This window comes from Apis cerana, linkage group LG8, assembly GCF_029169275.1.
Source record: "Apis cerana isolate GH-2021 linkage group LG8, AcerK_1.0, whole genome shotgun sequence".
NCBI classification, from domain to species: domain Eukaryota; kingdom Metazoa; phylum Arthropoda; class Insecta; order Hymenoptera; family Apidae; genus Apis; species Apis cerana.
This window is the reverse complement of record NC_083859.1, coordinates 11597273-11623227: the sequence shown is the minus strand read 5'-3', so window position 1 is coordinate 11623227 and position 25955 is coordinate 11597273. Positions and strand designations below refer to the sequence as shown.

The following is a 25955-nucleotide window of genomic DNA, read 5'->3' as shown; positions in this document are numbered from 1 at the left end:
TGTTAAAAATGAAATAATTATAATAAAAAGAAAAGCAAAATAAAAAGATGTTTCATATTATATTTTATTTTTTAAATAAATTATAGTTAATTATATAAAAAATAAAATTGATAAAATTTATCTAATTAATAGTAAAAGAGCAATAAATTAATAAATAATAATAACAATAACAAGTAAATATTTACTTACATTTCATTTTCAAGTGTTCTTAAATTTATGAAAATTTCGCTTTAAAGTTTCTTAATTATTTTATAGTAAATTAAATTAATTTTAAAAAATAGATCTTTAAAATATTTGTTTTAGTATAATTTCCGTTTTTATAACTTTTAAAAAATTATAAAAAATTATTTTTTATCATCTTAATTTAATGATTTTTAGAACACACAACAAAATTCTCTGTGTCATTGTGATTTAGTATCGACCTCTAACCTTAAAACTTACAAGTTATATTATTGCATAATTAATAAATTTTTATCTACTTATTCTTTATATAAAAAATTTTATAATGTTATAAAACTGATGTAAAGAAGTTGAAGCATAATTTCAAAAATATTAACAATGTTTAACATTGTATCATTCTTGTCTGAACATTTAAATGTACCTGAGGCTGCAACTCGTCTTTTTTTGTCCATTTTAGTTGGTAAATAGATGCTAATATTTTCAAATATATTTCGTTTTTTTTTTCTTACGAATTTTTTATTATTTTTCTCATTTTTATTTTTTTTAATTATGTATACTTATAATTAAATATTATGTAAAATACTTTAGTCTTTAATCTTACATTTGCATCATTAATTAATTATAATTAGATTCCAATTAGTTACGTATTAAAATTTAATTATTATTCTTAGTTTATTTTAATTTTTAAGTTTAAAGTTAGTTATTTTCATATTTTTAGAATAATTTGAGAATATATTATCTATCATTCAAAAATTTGAAAGCAATTATATTTTTATATGAAGTAAGAAATTTTTTATAAATATAACTATTTATAATAAATACTTATTGATATTGACATTTGCTTAATTAAAGGAAAATTTATAGATAAAATAGCAAAAATTTATTCAAAAATAATCGACAATAAAAATGATTATTTTGAACAAAAATTTGATTTTGACTTAATTATTTAAGATTTAATTAATGTTTTTATATTAATATATATATTTTTTTTTATTATTCATCAAATTTTAACTATAATGATTTTAATATATAATTTTTGATATTTTCAAATTTTTTATATTTTTCAAACTTTTGGATGATAGATATATATATATTCTATTATTGCACATGCGTGTATAAGATTTTAGTTCCCGCGTAAACAAAAAAATTACGTTTAAAATTTCTCCTTTTTTATCATCCTAATTCTATCTATTAATATCTTTTACGCATCTTTTAATATATTTGAGAGTAAAATTCTTGAGAATTGAGAGAATTTTCGCAAATGCACATGTACTTCGAATGAAAGGTATTCTTATTAGTTTCAACAAAAATATCCTTGTAAAACGATCCTTGCAAAAAAATTTCGAGAGCAACTCTCAAAGTTTTATTTTCAAATATATTTGCATCCTTAATTTTTATATTATTAAAAAAATATTTTTATTTAATTAATATAATTTTTCTATATATTTTCTATATTTCTACATATTTTTAATATGTTAATATAATACATTTTCGCTGTTTTCTTAATCAAGTTTCTTATTTTTATTTTATTATTATTTATTTCTTAACCATATTTTAACATATTATTATTTTAATAAAAATTATATTAATATTTATAATATTCCGATATTCAATATATTACAAGAATTTTTATGTATTTATTTAAAAGTGAATTTTAAAATTATTAAAAAAAATGTTAATGATTTAAAATTTAAATATTAATATTTATAAATAAATTTGCATGAAATAAAACATTTAAAAATATTTCGATAAAGCTTAATATATTTGTTTAATCATAGTATAATTATAATTAAAATTTCAGGATTTCCAATCGCCTTCATTCATAGATATACTTTATATGGAAAATATCCAATTTATCAACATATATTTTTTATAACCTGTGGTGTTTCGATTTGCTTGTGGAATTTTGGTAATTATTTATCTTTAACGAATAGTATTGAATACTAAAATTATCAAACTTGTCAAAATATACAATTTTTTTTACCAAAATTGAATTTAATTTTTACTATATAGAAATATAATCTAATAAATTAAATAAGAAAAATATTTTAATTAAAATATTTTTTATTTTAATTTTGTAAATAAATTTTTTTTGTTTTGTTTTATTTTTTTATTGCGTTGTGATTGCAATACTTATTTATTTAAGAAAATAAATTGAGCGCGTAAATTTCAAATTCAAATTCTCTTGCAAATTTTTTAATTCTTTTTTTTTCTTGATATATATGTTTAAATAATTTTTTACTCATTTCCTCAAAGAAATGTATGAATTAATTATTTAATTAATTATAATATATATTAAATATAATTTTCAGTCGCAAAAAATATATTTTTGAATAATTACTTAAGGAATAAAATGGTTATAAATATATTATTATTACAGGGTTTAATCTATTTCATTCAGGACTAGCAGTGTATACCACTTATGGCATTTTAAAATATCTTGGTGGTTCTTCTTTGGCAGTTTTTATTATTTTTGTCTTCAACATTGTTTATCTTTTTTGTGGTATGAAAAAATAATATATCTATATATATACCTATAATATAATTATGATATATAATATAATAATTCGTATAATTTTAAAAAATTTTAAAAAACAGATTATTATTAAAGATATGTTAATGTAGTTTTAGAATAAAACAATGGAATAGTTATATCACATTTATTTACATGTATAGATAATCTATAATATATTATAATTTCATATAATATATTTCTGTTTCACATTTTATATATAATAAATATAATAATAAAAAATGTATTATTATATTAGAAAATAATAATTGTTTTTATTATGTTAATAGGATATTATTTAACAAGTACAGGTGGTTATGATATAAAATGGACAATGCCACAATGTGTATTAACTTTGCGATTAATTGGTATCGCATTCGATATGTTAGATGGCCAAAAACCCGAAGTACGTAAAGAGCAATAAATAATATAAAATTCTTTGATTCTTAAATAAATAAGCTAGTTAACGAAATTAGATTAAGACCAAAGTTAAATATAATTACGAAAAATAAAAAACAAAAGAATTGTTTTTTATAAAAAACAACTTTCAATAATGAAATTATTCGTTTCAGGAAACATTATCTTTGCAACAAAAACAAGTGGCCTTAAAAGATCATCCAACGTTTTTAGAGATTGCAGCATTTTCATATTTTCCAGCATCATTTATCGTTGGGCCACAATTTAGCATGAAAAGATATTTAGATTTTGTACAAGGACGATATACATCGATTAATACGGATGGTGTAAGTCATATTAATTAAATATTGGAAAAGATTTGAAAAAAATCGAAAAAAATACATTTCTCTATAATAAAATATAATATAAAATATATAATATAAAAAAAAGTAATTTAATTTTTTTTATCCTAGAATTTTATAGTACAAGAAATTGAAATTCGTGATTCTATCATTCCTGGTATTTTTCAAATGTTTCTTGGAATCATATATATGATACTTCATCAATTAGGAACTTGGTATATACCTCATGAATATATTTTAAGTATGGAATTTCGACAGCAGCCCTTTTTGAAACGTATTTTTATTATTGGTTTATGGGGTCACGTCAATCTGTATAAATATGTTTCTTGCTGGTTATTGGCTGAAGGGGTAAGAATACATATATATAAATATATATTATTTATTTTTTTTGAATTTATGTTCATTAATTTGTTAATAAATTAGAATTTATTAACGAAATATTTATTTATTTCGTTTTAAAAATAAAATATATCTAATAAAAAATATATTTTATTTTCAGGTTTGTACAATATTTGGTTTATCTTATAATGGAAGAGATGAAAAAGGTCGTCCTCTATGGAATGGTTGTACAAATATTAATGTGTTAAAATTTGAAACAGCAACTAAATTTAAGCATTATATTATATCATTTAATATAAGTACTAATAATTGGTGTGCGGAATATATTTACAAACGATTGAAAGTTTTTGGATCAATAACCTGTAGTCAAATTTTGACATTACTTTTTCTTGCGGTATGGCATGGAGTCCATTCAGGATATTATTTTTGCTTTTTCCTCGAATTTATCATCATGTATGCTGAAAGAGATGTAAGTATGATAATTTTATTTTTTTACATAATAAATTAATCAATTATTTATTTAAATAATAATCAATGAATCATTATTTAATTGTTTAGTTAATAATTTTATATTTTAGTATTTATTCTTATATTATCTGTATTAATTTTTGTAGTTAACCAAAATATTGGAGAAGCAAGAGAAATTACAGAAATTGTTAGAAAATCGTCTAGAACTTAGAATTCTCGTATGGATTTTCTTGCGTCTACACACGCTTGCTTTAATGGGTTATTGTCTTGTTTGTTTTACATTTTTATCATACTCTGTTTATCATCAAGTTTATTCTTCCTTATATCACTATGGTCTTCTAGTATATCTAATTTATGCTCTTATATCTGTATCAATCAAATTTTTTTTTTTTAAGAAACACTTAAAGCAACTTGAGTAGTAATTCTGAATAAATATATTTTTTTTTATTGAATGATATTGAAAACAACTTAATACATGATAAGAAAAAGATAAAAAAATAGTGAAAAATAATTCGATTTCAAATATTGGAATTTCATATTGTTAAGAACTATGCCAGAACTATTTATATATTTTTGAAAAGATAATTAGAATAATAAAATATACAATAGATTTTCTACAAATGATAGAAAGTTATACGTACAAATGAGAAAAAATTTATTATGTTTAATTATTTTAAAAAAGAAAATGATTTTTATTACTTACTGATTTTTAAATTTTTTTTTAAGAATATCAAGTAATTTAAATTTAATTGACAAAAATTTATTAAACAAAAGTTTAATAAGTTTTATTAATCCAAAGCATAAACAATTTTGTGATATAAAAAAAATTGAATTTAAATATATTTTTAAGTATTTTAAAAAATTTTACCAAAAAAAATATTTGTGATTTATACTTAATTAATATTAGTCGAGAAAAAATTTTTAATGCTTATTATTTAATGCATAATTGATATAACTTAAATTTAATTTTGATATTACATATTAAAATATACGTAAAAAATAATTATTTTTGATTAAAAAAAAACATGCTCATTTTTTTAAATATTATTTAAGTGATAAAGAATATTTTTATAAAATTTTATTTAATAATATATAAAGAATTTTAGAAATAAAATAGGATGAAAAATATTATACTATCATTATAAAAATTACACAAACGAATGTTTTTAAGAATTTAAACAAGTTATTGAAATTTATAAGTTTGTTTTGATTAAATTATAATCGAAATTACATTTAATTTAATATGTGCCACTATATACTATACATATCTTTCAATTCTTATTAAATATATATATTTATATATTTATAAGTTTATATAGTGCCAAAATAAGTTAAAAAAATATACAAATAATATTGATATATATTATTATGCTCGAAATAATTGATTTATAATCGTTGAAGTATCATTCAATTACTATTCAAGAAATCGAAAAATGCATTGCACATTTAACAATTTTCATGTTATTGTTATTGTAAAATAAGTAATGAATCAGGTGTACATTATAGTGATATATTCATAACTTGAACTTAAAATTGCGAACTTAAAATTAGGATAATTTAATAGAAAATTTTAAATCGATTAAGAAATTATATAAATTATAAAATATGATATACTTAAAGTCAAATTATTTATTTATTTGAAGACAGTAGTATCTTTAAATTTTTTTTTTTTTGCATAATACTGAATACTGGTATAAAAATAAATTTAATTATAAATATATTTGAGAAAAAGATAAATATTAGATTGAGTAATAAGTTCTTTCATTTATGAAGTATATTCTGAAGAATTAAACATTATTTCGAGATATTTTTTCCAAAAGTTTATTCATCTTTCAATAATATATGTATTTAAATTTAATTAGTTCAAATGATTGTTAATAAATCTTTAAATTAGATATAGATATATAATATAATCTCAACTAATACAATCTCATCTAATCTAATCTCATCTATCTCAATTAATAAACAAAAAATAAAATTTTCGGATAAATTATTTTATAATTATATATTCGATATTATTTACAAAATGATGTTATTTACGATTAATGATACGAGGAATAAAATGAGAAATAAATGAAGATTGATGACATAATACTTATAATGATTAAAAAATGGTACTGAAATAAAATAATTATACATTAGATAAGAATTTTGTTAAAATAGGGAAAAAATGATCTATTAAGTTAAAATGATTAATTATAAAAACAAAAAATTATCTTTAACACTAAAAAAAATCATTTTAAAAAAAATTATTAATTTATTAACTTAAAAAATTATATATAAATAATTTATTAACTTAAAAATATTTTTTATAGGATTGAAAAATTTTTTTATTATGTATTTTTATTAGACAATCAAATAATTATTATTAATGAATACTACTTGTAATTAAATTGCCAAAAGACAATAATAAAAAACAAGTATTATAAAAAATAAATTATTCTTTATTAAAATAATGTTAGCATTTAGTCAAAAGTTGTCCTTTTCGAATATTTATTTAAAATTCTACGACAATTTATTAATATGAAATTATTTGAAAAAAAAAAGATATGAAGATACATATCTAAAAGTATTTGATAATGAAAAAAAAGTTTTATGGTTATAAAATAAATAAATGTATAAATCGTAAAATATAATGAAATCAAAAGTATATATATATATATATTTTATAATTAATTAGATTTTTTATAAAAATAAAAATATTCAATATTGTAAATGTTAAACAATTTAGGAATGGACTTACTACTCAATTTAATGTCAAATCAAAATAATATACTTAAGTAAATATGTTTTTATATTTAAAGAAAAATGTAGCATAAAATGTTCAAATGAATTTTGTTTAAAGTTTAATTGTTCAAAAAAAATCTCTATAAATGCGTGAAATATTTTTATAGGTTATTCAAGCCAAATGATAATTTTTATAAAAAAATTTCTAATATTAAAGTAGATTTAAAATTTTTCTATAAATATATATATAAATCATTAATTTTGAAAACTGTCAACTTATTTACGTATGTACTTATATAGTAAAAAAATAATTTTTTGATATATTTGTATATGCAGAATTATGTAAACATATTCTATTTCAAGTTTTTTTAAATTTAAATTAAATTTTTATATGTTTTTTTTTGTTACTTAGTTTTATAAGAAATGATGTAACTATAATCTAATGCGCGTATATGTACTGAAACTTTTCAGATTGTAATTTTTACGGAGAATACATATAAAAATAATAAAATAAAAATTTCTACAAAAGTACAAATAGTTTTATTAAAATATACATACATTTGTTATGAACATCTTCACTTGCTTCATTTTAATTAAAAATTCCCAAACTCTTTCTACATCTGATAATTCTTTATGAACATATCTCTTAAACAATATTGGTATTTGCATGAAAAACAAATTTTAATCGACTAATAATTCAAATAGCTAATATAAAAAAAATAATAACAGTATAAAAAAAGTAGTGTACATAAATTTCATGCATTGAATTTATGTTTAATGATATTTCCGTCGAAAAATCTTTTTAATATGCATCTCAGATATTTGCAAAGATAAATAAATGCATCGTTTGAATTTAATTGAAAATTCTACAAAAATTTTATAATTGTATTATTCTTTTCAGTTTGATGATTAAATTACTGAAAATTTCATAGATGAGAAATATTTTTCTCTAATAGAGTATTTTTCTAAATTCGCGTGTTTCGAGTATTTGTTTCATACGAGATTTGTAGACCATTTATAATAAAATTATTTAATAAGGTCCACCAGGACTTGATGGTGGAGCTCCATAGTTATCCGAAGGAGGTGACTGTGCTGGAGGTCCATATTCCACATTTTGAGATTCTTTCTGCAATGTAAGGAAATAAACGAGTTTATCTCGCTAAGTAACGAGTATTAAAACGAATTATGAAATTATAGAGATGAATTCGAAAACGAACGTACTTGAAAAGAAAAAAATAGAATAAAACACTTTTACGTATAAATAAAAATAGTAAAGTCACGTGAAATGGTTCACACTATGAGATAATAGCACAATTTACCTGTGTCTTGTATCGAATAAAATAGACTTCCGGTTTGCTAGGTTGCGTTGGTGCTTGAGTGGGAAGAACCACTTCTGGCGCTTCCTCCGGTTTCTTCACTAGAACGTAGATCAAAGTCTTTTCTTCGTCTTGAGGTGGCAATGGTGGTAGAGCCGGTGCAGTTGGCGTTGGTGGAGTTGGCGCCTTTATAAACACGATCTTGTAATGTTTCTGCGGTGGTGCTGCGGGTGGTATGTATTTCGGCGGTTTGTATTCCGGAGCTTCTGGAGGTGGCACGTGGACGTAAACATGTTTGTGGACGATGGGTTGTTGCTGAGGCGGTCCATAGCGATCTGGAAGCGACGGGGGACCATAATTACCGGATGACAAACTGCCGCCATTCGATGGGGGGAAGTAAGAGCTGGGTGGTTCCGGTGCTGGTTTCGAATATACCCTCGTTGTACAAGCTAGCAATAGTAGCGTGGTCTGAAAACATTTTAAATAATTAATTTTTACGCATTGTTGAGAAAAAAATTCAGTAGCATGGAAAAACCAAGTATTCTCTTTCCTTGTTTTTTACAATGTATGTACGTTTCGCTGTTACATTAGATATACCGTTGGATAATTTTCAACATTTACATTTTCAAGAGAACACAGGAAAGACATTAACATTGTTTCAAACCTGTTTTAAATAGACATTGTACTCGCTTTCGATTTCGTACGCAACAGCGTTGACACTGATTATCACTTTTCCTTCTCTTACATATTATTATTATTAATTATTCAAATTAAGAAATCTTACATGATTCAATTCAAAGCACAGGATGCGTTAAAATCTGATACAGAAGCGTGAACGTAACATCTTCTATATTTATCAAGAGACGAAAGAAAAATATATTCCAATAAGCGTGTCAAATTGTAAATTAACGTCGTATGTATACATATGTGTGCATACCGAGTGTGATTTCGGAATATATTAATAAATTTCCTTAATTAATTCGAGAAGAAGAAGAAGAATTAATTCGACGTTTCAAATTAATTTTTTCTCATCTTTTTGGAATTAAAAATTCACACTCTAATAAATGAAAATAAATTCGATATATGTAATATATCAAGTAATATATCTGCACAATCAAATAACAACGAAGTAATGTAAATGCTTTAATTTTATTTTTATAAATTGATAACAAATAATTTTTTCTTTTTAAAATCGATGTTAAATTCTTAAAGGGATGGGGAGGAAGAGAGAGAGAGAGAGAGAGAGAGAGAGAGAGAGAGAGAGAGAGAGAGAGAGAGAGAGAACAAAGAAACGATGTAATTAAAATGTTACTATCTAATTATTTCCAGTGAATAGATATGAAAAAATAAGTAGCACCTTTTACTTTTACTCTCTTAGCTTTCCCCTTTCCCCAGTTTCCTCGCTCTGTTTTTTCCTCTCCTCTAAGGGAGAATTTACAGTATTGTTTCTTCAAAGAAAGTGTAACTATCTGTTTATTGGCTTGATTACGAAACTGATTGAATAATTTATTCGGTAGCAACTCGAATTTTATATATAGTTTTTATAATTAAAATAGATAACTGCTAAATAATTATAAATAACGATGTGTTTTTTTTTTTCAAACAATTAATTAATTATCATACAAATGATATTTTACTTGGATCTTCTAATTAATTTTACATTTTTTACGCGATATTAAATGAATAAAAATAAGTAAATACGCTTTCTAAATTTATCATTCTTTAATTATTATTCTCTATTACGTTTTCATCGAAAGATACTATTTAAAGAAAAAACAAATCATTGATTGACAAAGAAATAATTCTGAAAGTAATACGTATTAAACACGTCCATATAATAGAATTTAATTTCATTCATCATTCATTACGTTAATCGTTTTTCTACTATTTTGCCACTATTTAAAGAAAAATTGGTTCGAAATGGAATAAAGTTAAAATTAAAATCACGCGTAGATACCCCGCTGACGTAGTTTCCACGAAATTTAGTTTCCTCGTTGCATCCACAGGATGGTGAGGCCAGCGTTACGTAAGCGTTACAATTTAACACGCTAGAAAATTGGTTGCGAAAGCAACGTTCCCTGCGTTTCTAGCACGTGTAAGTACGTGTATATACGGATTGGGTTGTACTTAGTCAGATGCACTCGGAATACACGATCGACTTTCTTCGTGAAAACAATTCGGTTACTTTCGAATTGAACGGTGGACCATCGTCGTTAATTTCCTCTCCTTATTTGTTCTTCGAGATACATGTGGATATATTCGACGTCGATGAATTTTTTCTTCCGTTTAAATTTCACTGATCGAAATAAGCGAGAAAAGTATAATCATTTATAAAGATGCACATAATTTATAATGTAACCGTAAAATTAGGTATCTTACCTTAACGAGCTTCATAATACACGTTTTTTTTTATAGAGATAATTTAAGAGTTCGTTCGATTCTTTTTTTTTTTTCATAGTATTCGTCGAAATAATCTCTAGATTTTTCAATTTTATTGTTTTTTTTTTTAATTGATCTATTAATTTTTTTTTATTTTTCTTGTAAATGTTTACATAAAATTTTAAAACAATTGTAATCTTTATTTCTTGATCTATTTATATACGAATATATTGAGATAAGAATCTATATGTAACGAAAGTTTTAAAAATTGATGATTTAATAAAAATATTATTATTTTTGATATTTATCGCATTCATCAAAAAAAAAATGAAATGAAATCATTTGTACATATGAAATTATTCTCATTTATTTTTCTCATTAGAAATGTGTTAAAAAATTTAATCAAAGTTTTTAATCAAAGAAAAGTTGAATAAAGAAATCGTTACCTCGAAATAATAAATTTCTTTCAGCGTTTCAAATAAATTCTCATGTTGATACATTTAGAGCGGAAAATGAAGTTGGGTGTTGAGTTAAATAGGATATTTTTTTGCTCGATTTCCTTTAAATTTACGAACGCAATAATAAACAGACTTTTTTCCTTTAAGCTAAAATTTATATGTTTTACTTAATTTTATTATTTTAAAAATAAAAAAAATTTTTTAAATAAACGCAATTTTTCAATAAAAAAAAGATTTCAATTTTAAATTTAACGAATGCATATTAAAATAAAGATATCAATTATATTCAAATTTCGAATAAATCATACCTACGTACAATGATTGGAAAGCAAAGTTCGAACACGGTAATGAAGAAAATTCCGGAAGAGATCGAATCATCCGAATAGTTCAACAAGAACGAATCACTGATTCCGAAAGAATGAATTACAAGTAATGGTTAAAAGTATACCTATTGTCTTTTGTCTCAGCACAAGTTACGAAACAAATTTGTTCGAAGAACAAAAACTAGATCTTTCACTGTATCCACTGAAAATTCATCCAATAAATTATTGTTGAAATGAATGAGTGTTTAAATTATATTCGGAAGCATGTAAATTAAAAGTTGATGTGAGTAAAAATTCACAGTAATAATTAATATATTACACAATTTTCATAGAATATAATAAAAGATTCGATAATCATTTGTTATTTTCACTAAAGCGAAGCTATAGAAAAGACACGGTTAATCCTAGAGGAAAGATCTTTACTCCTAATTGAACTCCATATTAGGTCTTCGACCAATAGCAATCGATCCCAATTAACGATAATAACGAGAAGTTAGGAGAAACACGACGAGAAGGAATCGAACAACTCACCAGGTGGAGCAACATGGTTGAATTTCGCGGCGACCGAGAGGTAGATGTCGCAAAGGAGAACGTCTTTCACCGACGATCTTTCACAGTTGTGTCGGCTGGATCGACACATTCGGACTTTTATACGAGCCCGAAGAGGGGAAAAGGAACATCCTCGATCCTCTTTCTTCGCTTATTCGATCATCGATCGGACGATCTTCGTTCAGGGGACTACGTAACCCTGATCTTATTAACGGCATCCCTAGATTTTTCGTCTAGAATGGAAGCGAAATTTATAGCGGGAATTGGTGCTATTCAAGCGGCGCGATCGAAAGCGTAAACAAAGGATCCGTTTCATTCATTCGTCTATTTTAGTTTAATTAATTTAATATAAACGCTTTCGCGTTTCGCTTAGATCATTATCGAATTGTATCGAGTTGTAGTTGAGATTCTATCGACGATGTAATTTATTACTTTCATTTCTCGATACGTTTCTTCGTTCGTTTTTAAATTAATCGAGTAAGGTAAGTCTGTCGCACGCCAATTGAAATTCAGATATGCGAAACAATTTAGTTTCAAGACGTAAACCTTTGAATTCGAAAACAGATAAAATTTCGTTCGAATGAAAGTACGAAAAGTCAATGTATAAAATTGGCAAATGTATTTATATAGGACCGACATTTAAAGGAAAGTTTAAATGGCAATGAAATGTATATTACATATCAGTGTTTTCTAACCATATATATATAAAATCTATTCTGATCTTCCTTCCTATCATGATCATATTTTTAATGCATTTTTGACAGATTACAAATCAAACTGTTTCGCATTTTGTTTTTACGATTAATCATCTCATTAGGATCCAGTTTGCAACTTTGTAAAGGATTACGATCTACGGCTCGAAAGATCATCGTACCGATGGAAACGTGCGCATAGATCGTTCCAAGAGATTACGACAAATCAAACCCTGATTACACGAAAGCGAACGAGCGAGCACGGATGCGCAGCAGCTCGTACGTCGCCGATCATAAAGAGATTTGTATGATATTTGGTAAGTCGGATGAGTGGATCGGGCGACGATTCGAATCTGGCTAGGTTACGTCGCAAGAACGTCCTTGATATCGGCCTAAATTCTTGTGGGCGCATTCAAGCATTTTCTCCGTAACGTAATTCCAGAGGCAAAAGAGGAGAAGACGAGCGAAAGTGTGTGGTGCCGGGTATGGTGGCCCTCACGGTGAAAGTCAAACTAATTACGAGACAGGCACGGGCGCACGTAAGCTGGCCGAAGAGCCGACGTTGCAAAACAATCCTTTTCGCTACGAATATTAACCCGGAACACCTGCCGCTTTCCACTCCCGAATCGAGCTCCCTCACTCTTCAGGAACATTCGACACTGGTCCGAGATTCTTTTGCTCTTTCGCCTTGACCCTCTCGTCGAAATCCAAAATATCCAATAATCTTTCATTTTTTTCTTTTTTTTCCCTAAAACAAATTTTAAAATTAATTGTATCCTTTAACAGAGAATACATATTGGAAAATATTTATTCTTTTTTTTTTTTTTTTACTCTTATATGCGTCTTTTTAAATTTTCATGGTTAAGGTTAATGGAACTAAATTTGCCGGTTTAGTTCAATTGAGTTCCGAATAGATGTCGTGTTTTTTGTCAACATTTCGTAAACGTTCTATATATATATCTACAGTAGCTACAGATCTTACGTTTCATCATGATATCAACTTTTCAACCAGTAATGTAAATATCATTAGGTCGTAATTGATCTTCAAGAATGTATATACATGTTGATTTAAATACTTATATTCTGTTTTGCATATCGACGGTTACTTATGACGTAAGAATTAATCGTGAGTTTCAGTATCGTAAAATTTTATAGATAAAAAATATTGAAATATATTTACGAAAACATAGGAATTTACGAAATAAATACATATTGTGTATATATATTGTATTATTATTTGCAAAAAAGTGAAAATTAACATATCGATGCAAATACACGTTAAATAGAAAGATCAAAGAAGATTTACTAGTTACAAGGAAGAGCGTAAATTATGTCAAGCATTTTAACGCCACTCGATGCTAATCGATTACTTCATATTTCGACCATTTCATTGTTTAACGCATTATGTTTCGATATATTTATATAATCGCAAATATTAGACCGTTAATTAGACAAAAATCTTTAAAATTCAATACTTTGAAAGAACAAAAGAATGATTTGAAAATCGTCTACATTTCGTTCAAATTTAAAAATAGTATGAATTTATTCGAGATTATATCACAGAAGAAATTTATCTGAAGATATCTATTTTTCCGTCACATGAATCGTCATTTTTTTATACAAACATACGATAAAATACGTATTCCTATATCGACTTATAGTAACAAGAAATGCTAGATTTAAGGTAGTAAATGAAGTGGTAAATAAAACATGGAGAAAAAGGATGATGAGAAAAAGGATGAAGATCCACGGTTGGAATATATGTTTAATTATCTTACGCATTCGAGGAAATTAAAAATCGACAGATGGACGAAAATGTTGGCACATGCAGAATATAAGGTAATTTCTTCCCTATTTACATGTTTTAGCTGGAAAAACTTTAATCAAATACTTTACATTATTACATATACTTTCAATTTCTTTGGTCACATGTCTATTATATAAGAGATCTAAGATTCTTTCAAATTTTTCATTTCGATTTTCATCTCTGAAATTTTTAGATATCTAAAAGGTCATAGATAATAAATCTAGTACTATTAACCTCGTAAAGGAAATGTCAGTTCGACTTCAATTGCGTGATCGTACTAGTACCAAGGAATTCTTCGTTGTCCAATCGTTAATAAATCTTTAATTTCGTTATAATTTATATGATACTCATCGGCGAGAAAGAATGCTTGTTAAAAAATATGATGTATTTTCTTAAAAACATTTTCTACTTATTACATGTTATATAAATAAGATAGATTTATCAAAGGATGTAACGAAGTTAATTAAATAGATGGAATTAAATAGAAAATTTTTATTCCCAACTTCGTTGATCATTCTCGCGTGAGAATTGTCATTTTATTTTTTAAAATTTGCCCATTATTTTTTCGAAATACATCGCGCGAAGAACATTGTGAATAGCGTGACCATTATGTTACTTATGTTACTACCAACGATTTCTATAGAGATAATCGTTGAAAGAAAGAGATTTTAAAGATTAATTTCTTTTGTTCGTTTTTCAATAATGATTGAATTATTTCGCGTTCAGGATTTAATTATAAAGTTCTTAACTACCCCATCGGAGATGGTCCTCGTGTTGCAATTGACACCAGCCAATGTGTTGATACCTTTACTCGAAATAACGCAAGCAAAGAGAAAGCAGTCGTACTTCTTGAAGAGGAAACCCCAAGTGATCACGGAGACTAATTACAAGCAAATGTTGATACCGGGTGACATGGCACCGAATCCGATCGAGGAATTAGCCGTGCTCGTCGAACAGGTTCTCATTTTTCTTACATTCCATTTCGAAAATTTCTATTTCATTTTCTTCCAATTCCAGGCATACGTACCTATGTTGTCTAATCCAAAAAATCACGTTGGTTGGCCGGAAGTAGTTCGCAAAGATGTCAAAAAGCAAGTATACAATCTTCGAACTTTAATATGGCAGGTAATAAAAAATATAAGTATTAATTTAATACCTCAAGCAAATTCAAACGAAATGAATGGAACAAAACTTAGGTTAGAGGAAAAATAACGGGAAAAACTCTACTGCCAATGCCGATGGATATCGAAGAAATTCTAGATCCAAAATTTTATACTGATGTAGACATATCTAAACAACTTAAAGTAAAGAGTAATATAGAAGAAATTGTGGTAAAATGGGCGACTCAGATTAATGAGATTCTTAACGAAGAGTTTAAATTCTCGAAAAATGGAAAATTTCTTGTATCCGGTAATCATTTTCCAAATGGTAACGCTATTTTTTAATAACAATTATTCTTCTATTCCACTTCATTTAGAACTGGATTATTGGAGTATGAGATTAAAGAATATGGAGTCCATCTATTTTCAACTGAAAGATCCAAAGGTGAAACAGATAGATTTAGTTTTAGAGAAAACGCAAAGTCCTTACTCGCAATATTTCAAAAATTTAGTAAACAACGTCACTGCGGGTAAGCGAAAAATTGCATTTAGTAAAAGAAAATTATGATCGATATTTCCTATTTTTAAATAAGTTTTACTCGAATTCTTTTAGCATTATTAGAAACTAGAGATATCAATCTTTATTTAAAGCCTCTAGAGACTTATTTCCAAGAAATCGAAACGCTTGAATTTAAAGATATATTGGCAAAAGTAAAAATATTGCTGCACTGCGTATGCTTAATGTGGGCTAATTCGAGATTCTATACTCTCGAAAGAATTATTGCTCTCTTACGAGAAATTTCAAATTTGATCATTTCTCAGGTATATTTAATTCGTGTAATATAAATATAGTATTAGTAACATCTTATCATTATATTAAATTGATTTACATATATTTATATCTTTATAGGCAGTAAAATATATAAATCCATCAACTTTATTCGAAGGAGATATCGACGATAATAAAATAAAGATTGCTGAAGTATTGCCATATCTTACTAGTTATCAAGAGCTATTTCGATCGTATAAAGAACGAATAGAGATGTATTTCAAATCGTCGGAGACTGTACCTTGGAATTTTCACGAGAAATTAGTCCTCGAAAGAATTCACATGTTTGAGAAAAGACTTAAAGAAATAGAGGTTTATTAAAAAATATATATTTATTTTTTTTTCGCGCACAATAATTTTATTATAAATTATAATTTGTTTTATTCAAGTCTTGGCAATCTTGATTGATTTTCAATTTTTATTTCTAATGTGAATTATTATATTAATTATTATATTATTATAAAATTATGATAATTTTTTATTACAGTCATTATTTGATACAATACAAGATTATTTGAAACTAGAGAGGATAGAAATTGCTGGTTTGAAAGGAAAATCGTTGCTTACTATGGTTGAAAACATTTATGAAGAATTTCTTAAGTTGTATCAACATTTTGGAGAATTGCCTTATGAGGTTTTAACGCCCGAGGAAGAACAATTTACTGAAGATTTGCAGAAATTTTTGAACGAAGTACGTTATCCTTTCTGCTTAAAAATTGAATAATTTTATTAGAAAAACAAAAAAAGAAAAAATGTAAATTTTTTTTAACGATAAGGAACACGGACGAATATAATATTTCTCCAGAAATATTTTCAACATGTATAGCTGTATAAACATTTTTATCTATTTAATAATGTTTTTCTAATTCTTGCTTCGAATAGATATCTTTCTTTCAATTTTTAATTTGCTTATCTCTATTTTATTTTTAATTAATGAAAATAATTATTGGAATGAAAGATAGAACAATATGATCGAAAATTGGCGAGCATTTTCGATCAGGCATTTGCCGAATGTCACAATTTAGAGGCGTATTATAAATTTATATGGATAATGGGTACAATTGCCAATAGACCTCTAATAATGGCCCAACTCTGGCACAATTATGAAACAATTATTGACAGAATGAATACACATTTTGACAAAATAAAGGTAAAACTGAATTATCATTATATCATTATATAGATGAATTAATTTTAACTTATAATTATAACAATAATAACTCAATAATTGTATTACAGATTTTATTCGATCAAAATTTCACGTTCCCTGATGAAAAGAAGCAAACTGGGATAAATATACATTTGCCACCGGTGGTTGCATCTTTGTGTTTATTAGTGAAACTTCGTCACAGAACTCGTTATCCAGTTGATTGTTGCAAATTTATCGATCATCCTTTAATTAACGAAAAAATGGAGAGCGAACTTAGAAGTAAATACGAGGAATTAATGGTAATAGTGAAATAATAAACAAACTAACAAATTAATTTTTAATACGATTTAATAGTGATATATTTTTGATATACATATATATTCGCAATTGTTTATACGAAATTGTATTATTTGTAAATTTCGAATATCTCATAGTTTTATCATTCTCATTGCTTTATAATCTCGTTAAGTAAAAGATTAGATATTTTGATAATATCTTTCTCTTTTCAAGAATATCATCGATGACAAGGAAAGAGAAATATTCACCGCTTGGCAAGAACGATTGCCAGAAATTTGGGAAACGCATTTGTTGAAAACCCTTTTAAAAGTTGGAGACGATAGGTTATTACAATCAAATTTTGCCCACGAATTAAAAACTACGTTGAGAGAAATCCGTTATATGACAATTATAAAGAAACCTGATCTTCCCGAAGATGCCATAGAATTTTATAATAGATCACAATTCTTTTTCGATAGTACTTACAAGTTGAATTTAATAATAAATTGGTAAGTAATTTTCAACCCTAAATTTTCTTTTTAAAGAATTAATTTAAAATTATATATCTGTTATTGAAAATTTTAATTGTAATGAATATTTATAACATTGAAATATAAAAGAACTATTACTGAATGAAGAAGTATTGAATAATCTATAATCTTAATGGTTTCTAATTATTTCAATTATTTTTAAAAATGATTTTATTCAAACATAAAATAAACAAATCTATTCGAATTAAATGTTTATAAAATTAATTATAATAATAGCAAAATGTTGAAAAAAGATATAATCATTGTGATAATTTAAAGATTGTAAAGCTATCTCATTATTAGATGAATTGTCAGCTAGTTTTTCAATTTCATTTCAAATTTTTTTTTTAAAGAATTAATTTAAAATTATATATCTGTTATTGAAAATTTTAATTGTAATGAATATTTATAACATTGAAACATATAAAAGAACTATTACTAAATGAAAGAATATTCAATAATCTATAATCTTAATGGTTTCTAATTATTTCAATTATTTTTAAAAATGATTTTATTCAAACATAAAACAAACAGATCTATACGAATTAAATGTTTATAAAATTAATTATAATAGTAGTAAAATGTTGAAAAAAGATATGATCATTGATGATGATTTAAAGATTGTAAAGCTATCTCTTTATTAGATGAATTGTCAGCTAGTAGTTTTATACGATTATATACTACTCTGTTATATCTACCTAAGATTATCTTTCCTACTTAAAATGTAAGTCTCAGCTACGATAATGAATAGTCTTCCGATGAAGCGCCAATTTGAGATACGTGTTTGGCATGTTTATCTTTATTGAGTCATTGTTTTGAATATTTTCCATCAATACGATTCACTTTTTATTTCACGCAGGAAAATTGTTTCAAAAATATTTATATTTTGCAAAAATTAAAGCTACATATATACATATAAATATATATATTTATTTATTTATTAAATATTCTGTATCTATATCTTTATTTGAATATCAATCGAGTAATATTATTTTAGAATTTAAAATTTTTTATTTGGATAAAAAACTTTAGAAAATAATTCGATTATTACACGACATAATATATGTTTATTTCAGGTATAATAGAATACGAACTGAAAGCATTCCGATAGAATTTCAATTGGTAAAAGACGAAGTTGTGAACGTTGATAATATAATTGATGATGGTCAAGAAAAATATAATTGGAATTCGGAAGGTAAAGAGTATAATTTAAATCATGGTTAAAATATTTCAACGATATAATATACGAACAAATTATTATTTAGGGGTTATGGAATACATCGATAATTTGTTAAAAATTATTTGGAAATTACACAGCAGAGTGTTCCGTGCCCAAAACAATTTAAAAAATATTATGAACAATATGTATGGCTGGGCGATGATACCGGTTATTTATCGTAAAGATACCAGGGATGAAAATTTGTTGTCTCTAATTGATAAAGATGATAAATTCGCGGAAAGGTTTGCGGAAATCGAATCAATGGCTGAACAATTGGAACAAGTATTAAAAGAGAATTATAAATTATTCTTCGACTTGCTCCCGGAGCAATTCTATGATAGAGAAGACTTGGAATTGTTAGAGAGTAATTGAGCAATTATAATTTCTATTATAATTACTTAACAAAGTTCTAATTTATTCCAATAATTTATTTATTCAAATTATCTAGCTGTACAAGAGAAACCGGAAATAGAATTAGAGAAAGCAATAACCGAAGAAGCTATAGAACTCGAGGCTCCAAGGTAATATAAATTGTATTTTTTTTATCGTATATTTTCCATAAAAGATAAAATGTAACCATTATATACTTTTTAATATTCGGTTAATCGTTAATTTAAATCGACTGAGAGAAATTTATATCGATTCTTTCTTATATAGGCCGGAAGAGGAAATACCCGAGGAGATATTAATAGAAGTAGAAGAAGAGCAAGTGGAAGAAGAAGAGGAGGTTGATGAAGAAACGTTAGCAATGAGACGTGAAAAATGGCAACCTTATCTATCTTATGTTGACAATTTAATTTCCAAAGGTCTTATTCAAGCTGTCTCCACTAGGTTATTAATAATTACTTTATCGATTTACCGACATTATATCTCTTCTACGCAGTATTTTATAAAAATTAAAAAAATCAATTTATTACGTTTTTCGCAGTATTTGTTACATTCTTGACGAAACTGATCCTGAAGGCGATATATATCCTTCATTCGAAATCCAAATGTGTTTAGAGGTGAATACCTTTGAGAATGTAAACAAATTTCTTTTGGAAATTTATCGAAATAAAAAATTGATAATTGAGAAATTTTTATTATTTTTCGTCATATATGTATTTTAATTTTTATCACTTAAACGAAACATTTGTTTTTAATCTTTTACGAAAGAATCCTAATATCACTTTCCGACCATCGGTGGAATTAGACGATCCAGAAGGTTTCTACATTTTTTTCGAATCACTTTTACTTGACATGATGAAAATGGGTATCCTTATACCACGTGTCGATCCTGAATTGCGCGAGAAGCAAGAGAATTACGCGGTATATTTCTTCTTGGTTATAATTGAAAATTGTAACGATCCATTTATTTCTTATTCGATATAAAATTTCAATCGAATTTCTTCGTTCTCAAAGGTGGACGTTGCCGAAGAAAAAGGTATCGTATTTATGTTAGAAGAAACTTGTAATCGAGTTAAACTAGCCTTGACAGAAGTAAAAAAGCATGCTCTGGTAACGTAATTATTTCAAATTTAAGATTTCAATTTTCAATCAGCTATTCAATCGAATAATAAGAAAAGCGATATGAAAACTATTGATTAAAATTATCATTTACAGACGTACGAAAACTATTCCTGGTTGTGGACAGACGATAAGCAAGAATATTTGTCTTATTTTTTGAAATTCGCTCAATACGTAAATCCCGAGCAAAGAGAGATGATCGAACAACATCCAGAATATCTTCCAGAAAATTTGAAGGAAAAGAAACCGGATTTGAAAGACTTCAAACGAGAAATTGACTATTTCATCGATTTGTACAACGAGTGTGATAAACTGCAAAATGAAGAGATCCTTTGTCAATGGTTGAGACTCGATGTCAAGCCTTTCAAACAGTCTCTTTTAAATATTATTTGCAAGTGGTCCAACGTGCTCAAGGATTATTTGGTCAAGCGTATTACCACTCAGTAATTCAATTTTTCTCTTTTCATTTTTATTCCACATAAAAACACTCAAACGAGGTCACCAGGATCTTCCAAGGATTTTTTCATGCATTTAATATTCTAGATGTGTCAAAAATAAGAAATCAAAGTTACCTCGCTTGAATTTAAGTTACGATTCATTGGGAAATCGACGATAATATTGCATAACGTAACGTTAGTGCGAATAATTTTAATCCAGAATAAACGTAACTATCGCTTGTGATAAAATTTTAAAATATTTATATTAATTATTTTTCAATTTATAAGGTTAAAGGTACTTTGATAGATTCAATATCATGGTTATATAATTTTAAAAATAATTATTTTTACTTTGATTGCAGTTTAAATTTTGTCGTATTATTATTTTTACACTACAGAAATATCAAATACAATAATAAAATGGAAATCTCCATTAAATTTTTCTAGTTAAAACGTTACGAAACGTTAAAACAATAATTTTAAAGAAATATATTTATATTAATTTATATTAATTATTTTTCAATTTAAGGTTAAAGCTACCTTGATAGATTCAATATCATGGTTATATAATTTTAAAAATAATTATTTTTACTTTGATTGCAGTTTAAATTTTGTCGTATTATTATTTTTACACTACAGAAATATCAAATACAATAATAAAATGGAAATCTCGATTAAATTTTTCTCGTTAAAACGTTACGAATGGCAGAAACAACAATTTTAAAGAAATAATTTTCATATAAATTATGAGATTGAAACTTTTTTTTTAAGTTTCCAGTAACTCGAATGATTTCTTTTTAAGACATAATACTGTTCACGTAATCTATAAAAGGGAGTTCTATGAATGCGGATCACATGTTAACCTCTAACCGCAAATAGAGCCGATTTCTCTGAAACCATAATCGGGACGGTCGATGTTGGCACTAATTCTCTGTATATTTGCGTAACTGTGTATTTGGCTCGGAATCATTATTCCGGGAAACTATCAAAGTACTTATTTCGCAAGCAATATAAACAATTCAAGAGAATTCGATCGTTTATCTATCAAAGAAATAAGACGTTGATTTGATACATTAGAATTTTATACTCGTTCATTCCCATTTCATTTCATTTTATTTTCTAATAAATTTACAATGTAAGAAGAAAATAATCTAATCGCTGAACATTTTTTTTTGAATTTAGAATAATTTATTATGAATGTTCGATTTCATATAATCGTAATTTATTAACAAAGTTAAAGGTCTTTCAATTTAAAAAAATATTTTTTTTCTCTTTTATCACTTTTTTTCTTGCAAAATGTTGATTCGAATCTTTGATTTGATTTTAAATTTTGATTTTTCGTTACGAATTAGATTGGAGGAGTTATCGAAATTTTTGAAAGCGGCAATGGAAAATTTCTCACGTCCTATTCAGGAAGATGATTACGATGCGCTTCTGGAAACCATATATTATCTAAAAGAAGTGAGAGATCGCCAGTATGAGATCGAAGATATGTTCGATCCTATTAAGGTAATAAAAATAATGTGATAAAAATACAAATGCGTTTTTCTCTCGATTGATAAATTAATTAATATTTTTCAGAAAACTATAGAACTTTTACAAACTTATAATGTGGTTATAGAGGATAAAATTTTTAATTGGCTCACAGAGTTACCAGTCAGTTGGGAAACATTGAAAAAAGTAGCCGCTCAAGTGAAACATGTCGTACAACCTTTGATGACTCGACAGATCGAACTTTTGAAGAAGAGGCTAAGCTATTATGATTTTAAACAGCAATATTTCTTGGAAGAATTCCACAAAGAAGATATTTTCAAGTAAAAAAAAAAAAAAAATAACGATAATTTTTCGCTTGAAAATTTTTCTTTAATTTGTTCTTTATATATGCTTTATTTATTTATTCTAAGATTTTAGAAAAATTTTAAAAAAATTTATAGATAAAAATCTCTATAACGATAATATTTATATCTTATTTTTCAAATATCTTATAATCTCGTTTAAGTTGGCTGATTATTATACGTATATTTATAGTCCAGTGTGCAAGAATCCCTACGAGAAATTAAATGAATCACGCGAACAAATTTTGAAATTCCTGTCCGAGGAGGCAGAGTTACACGGCCAGATTGCAATTTTTGAGCAAGAAATGCCTGAATTTAAAATAACGAAACAGATACAAAAAGAGATGCAACTTTTGAAAATGGTTTGGGATTATGTGAATGTGATCCAGACGTCTCTAAACGAATGGAAGAAAACCACATGGAAAAAATTGGATATAGAATGGATGGATCAAGAATGTAAAAAAATCCTTAGAGAATTAAGACGTAAGACGAAAAGTTTTTTTCTCTTCCTACCAATAAAAATTTATCGAGTTTATAATTTTTACAATTATTTTTTTAATAATAATATAGTTCTTGTGTTATAATGTACAAGATCTCTCTCTCTTTTTCTCTCTTTGTTAAGAAAATAGAGCAATATTTTTGAAAGGATTTCAGTGAAATTCAACATTTCATTGTCTAACCTTAAAATGATCAATTGACTTTTTTATTTGTAAATATAAAATAAAATTTTTATGCATTGTTTATCGCATAAAAAATTTTCCAAATATTCATTTCTCTTGATAGAATTGGACAAAGATGTTCGTCCTTGGGAATTGTATAACAACATAGAAGCAGAAGTGCGAAATATGATGGCATCGTTGAGAGCGGTCTCAGAATTGCAGAATCCAGCGATTAGAGATAGACACTGGAGAGAATTAATGGCTGAAACGAAGGTAATTAACACGGTCCACGGCATCGTGGAAAAGCTTATCTCTTATTAAAGTTAATATCGAAATAAACTTACTCCTCTTATTTATAAATCTATATTCAATGTGAACTAGGTCTTGGGTTAACTATAGATCAAGTCTTAAGTTTTTAAACCTTGGTTTTAATTAAGTTAAGTTACAACACTGAGTGAAAACTGTGCAACAAGCTAAAAACTTAATATGATTATTAACAAACGAGAAGAATTGAGTTACTACTGAGATAATTAAATGATGAAAATGAATATGTTTATCGTGTATGTTGGTAGGTGGTATTTATAATGACCGACACTACCACGTTGGAAGATTTATTAAAATTGCAATTACACAAATACGAAGAAGAAGTTAAAAATATCGTGGCTAAATCGGTAAAGGAAATGGCGATGGAAAAAGTGTTGAAAGAATTGCACGATACATGGAGCACTCTCGAATTTGACAAAGAGCTACACGATCGTACGAAATTGTACATTCTTAAAATCGACGAGCAAACTATCGAAATCCTTGAAGAAAATCAGGTAATTTTTTATGATTTTCTTTTGTTAAATGAATAAAGTAAGAAATAAAGATGGAGAGATCTCCACGATCAACTTACACAATTTTATTCTACCTTTAATTTTTATCGATTTTTACAACCACAGGTGCAACTACAAAATATGTTAGGCTCCAAATTCGTTGGATATTTCCTGGAGGAAATTCTCGATTGGCAAAAAAAATTAAGCACCGCAGATGCGGTGATCAATGCATGGTTCGAAGTTCAACGGGCATGGGTACATCTCGAAAGTATCTTCATCGGTTCTGAAGATATTAGAAGCCAACTTCCGGAAGAATCGAAACGATTCGAAAAAATTGACAAAGAGTTTAAAGTAATTTTAAATAAATAATTTATTTTTTAAATAAATAATCAATTGTTTATTAATGTTTTTTTCCCTACTTTTTCTCCCGATATTAAAATAAATACTTTGAAAAAATTCATTTATCATTTAAATAATTATTTTTTAAGGAATTACTGAAAGAAATGATGAGCAATTTAAATATCGTAAAAGCAACGAGTCGACCGAAACTTCTAGAGAAACTGGAGGATTTAGAATTTCAATTAAATCTTTGCGAAAAAGCTTTAGCAGATTATTTGGAGACAAAAAGATTAATTTATCCAAGATTTTATTTCATTTCCTCGGCAGATCTACTCGATATTTTAAGCAATGGTTAGAAAACTTTCATTATCCATCACTTTTTTACTTGTTTTCACTCTTCATTCAAAATTTTTTTTCACGAATAATCAATATGTTATTAAATTCAAACAAACTTATTTAAAGTAATTATTAAATTTTAATGAAACAAAAATATCGAAATTATATAATAAATTATTATTTTCCTAAGGAAACATACCTGAATTAGTCTGCAGACATTTGTCAAAATTGTACGATTCTATTGCAAAATTAATTTGGAAAATGGAGCACGAGAAACCAACGAAACAAGCGATAGTCATGATCGCCAAAGATGGTGAACATATGGCTATTTATGGGAATTGCGATTGCAGTGGAAAGGTATTTCATCTCTTTTCTATCCACTTCTTTTTTTAAGTAAATATACACTCGCGAGAGAA

At 26.0% G+C, this 25955-nt stretch overlaps 3 protein-coding genes across 3 annotated transcripts in view; 2 read left to right on the top strand and 1 right to left on the bottom strand.

The window, feature by feature from the left end:
- Positions 1 to 346: 346 nt before the first annotated feature.
- LOC107999935 (lysophospholipid acyltransferase 5) lies at positions 347 to 9573 on the top strand. The gene is made up of 8 exons (XM_062078994.1): positions 347 to 640; positions 1982 to 2089; positions 2561 to 2683; positions 2983 to 3098; positions 3265 to 3435; positions 3562 to 3798; positions 3950 to 4258; positions 4404 to 9573. The coding sequence occupies exons 1-8, from the start codon at positions 559 to 561 to the stop codon at positions 4674 to 4676; spliced, it is 1419 nt and encodes a 472-aa protein (XP_061934978.1). The 5' UTR covers positions 347 to 558; the 3' UTR covers positions 4677 to 9573.
- LOC107999983 (uncharacterized) lies at positions 7502 to 12142 on the bottom strand. Its single transcript, XM_017060074.3, has 3 exons — positions 11992 to 12142; positions 8304 to 8768; positions 7502 to 8110 (listed from the first exon to the last, which is right to left on the bottom strand). Exons 1-3 carry the CDS (start codon positions 12004 to 12006, stop codon positions 8015 to 8017), a joined length of 576 nt encoding a protein of 191 aa, XP_016915563.1. The 5' UTR covers positions 12007 to 12142; the 3' UTR covers positions 7502 to 8014.
- A 109-nt stretch (positions 12143 to 12251) lies between these two features.
- The window catches only part of LOC107999984 (dynein beta chain, ciliary-like), a 28796-nt gene continuing 15092 nt past the window's right edge, over positions 12252 to 25955 (top strand). The window contains exons 1-27 of the mRNA XM_017060075.3: positions 12252 to 14540; positions 15235 to 15465; positions 15526 to 15633; positions 15705 to 15918; positions 15986 to 16138; positions 16222 to 16430; positions 16519 to 16749; positions 16925 to 17128; positions 17396 to 17587; positions 17677 to 17886; positions 18098 to 18372; positions 19470 to 19588; positions 19659 to 19976; positions 20061 to 20133; positions 20270 to 20443; positions 20541 to 20616; positions 20768 to 20920; positions 21014 to 21109; positions 21215 to 21561; positions 22908 to 23064; positions 23137 to 23369; positions 23584 to 23873; positions 24174 to 24322; positions 24622 to 24867; positions 24991 to 25215; positions 25353 to 25554; positions 25730 to 25896. Of these exons, the coding sequence (XP_016915564.2) occupies positions 14412 to 14540; positions 15235 to 15465; positions 15526 to 15633; positions 15705 to 15918; positions 15986 to 16138; positions 16222 to 16430; positions 16519 to 16749; positions 16925 to 17128; positions 17396 to 17587; positions 17677 to 17886; positions 18098 to 18372; positions 19470 to 19588; positions 19659 to 19976; positions 20061 to 20133; positions 20270 to 20443; positions 20541 to 20616; positions 20768 to 20920; positions 21014 to 21109; positions 21215 to 21561; positions 22908 to 23064; positions 23137 to 23369; positions 23584 to 23873; positions 24174 to 24322; positions 24622 to 24867; positions 24991 to 25215; positions 25353 to 25554; positions 25730 to 25896 (5181 nt within the window). The 5' untranslated portion in view covers positions 12252 to 14411. The remainder of the gene's footprint in view (positions 14541 to 15234; positions 15466 to 15525; positions 15634 to 15704; positions 15919 to 15985; positions 16139 to 16221; positions 16431 to 16518; positions 16750 to 16924; positions 17129 to 17395; positions 17588 to 17676; positions 17887 to 18097; positions 18373 to 19469; positions 19589 to 19658; positions 19977 to 20060; positions 20134 to 20269; positions 20444 to 20540; positions 20617 to 20767; positions 20921 to 21013; positions 21110 to 21214; positions 21562 to 22907; positions 23065 to 23136; positions 23370 to 23583; positions 23874 to 24173; positions 24323 to 24621; positions 24868 to 24990; positions 25216 to 25352; positions 25555 to 25729; positions 25897 to 25955) is intronic.

Coding starts and splice junctions, on each gene's coding strand:
- LOC107999935 (XM_062078994.1), top strand. CDS start 559: ATGTTTAACATTGTATCATTCTTGTCTGAACATTTAAATGTACCTGAG. Junction 641..1,981: donor TTTTTTGTCCATTTTAGTTG/GTAAATAGATGC, acceptor TTAAAATTTCAG/GATTTCCAATCGCCTTCATT. Junction 3,436..3,561: donor CATCGATTAATACGGATGGT/GTAAGTCATATT, acceptor TTTTTATCCTAG/AATTTTATAGTACAAGAAAT.
- LOC107999983 (XM_017060074.3), bottom strand. Junction 8,111..8,303: donor TTATTCGATACAAGACACAG/GTAAATTGTGCT, acceptor CTTACATTGCAG/AAAGAATCTCAAAATGTGGA.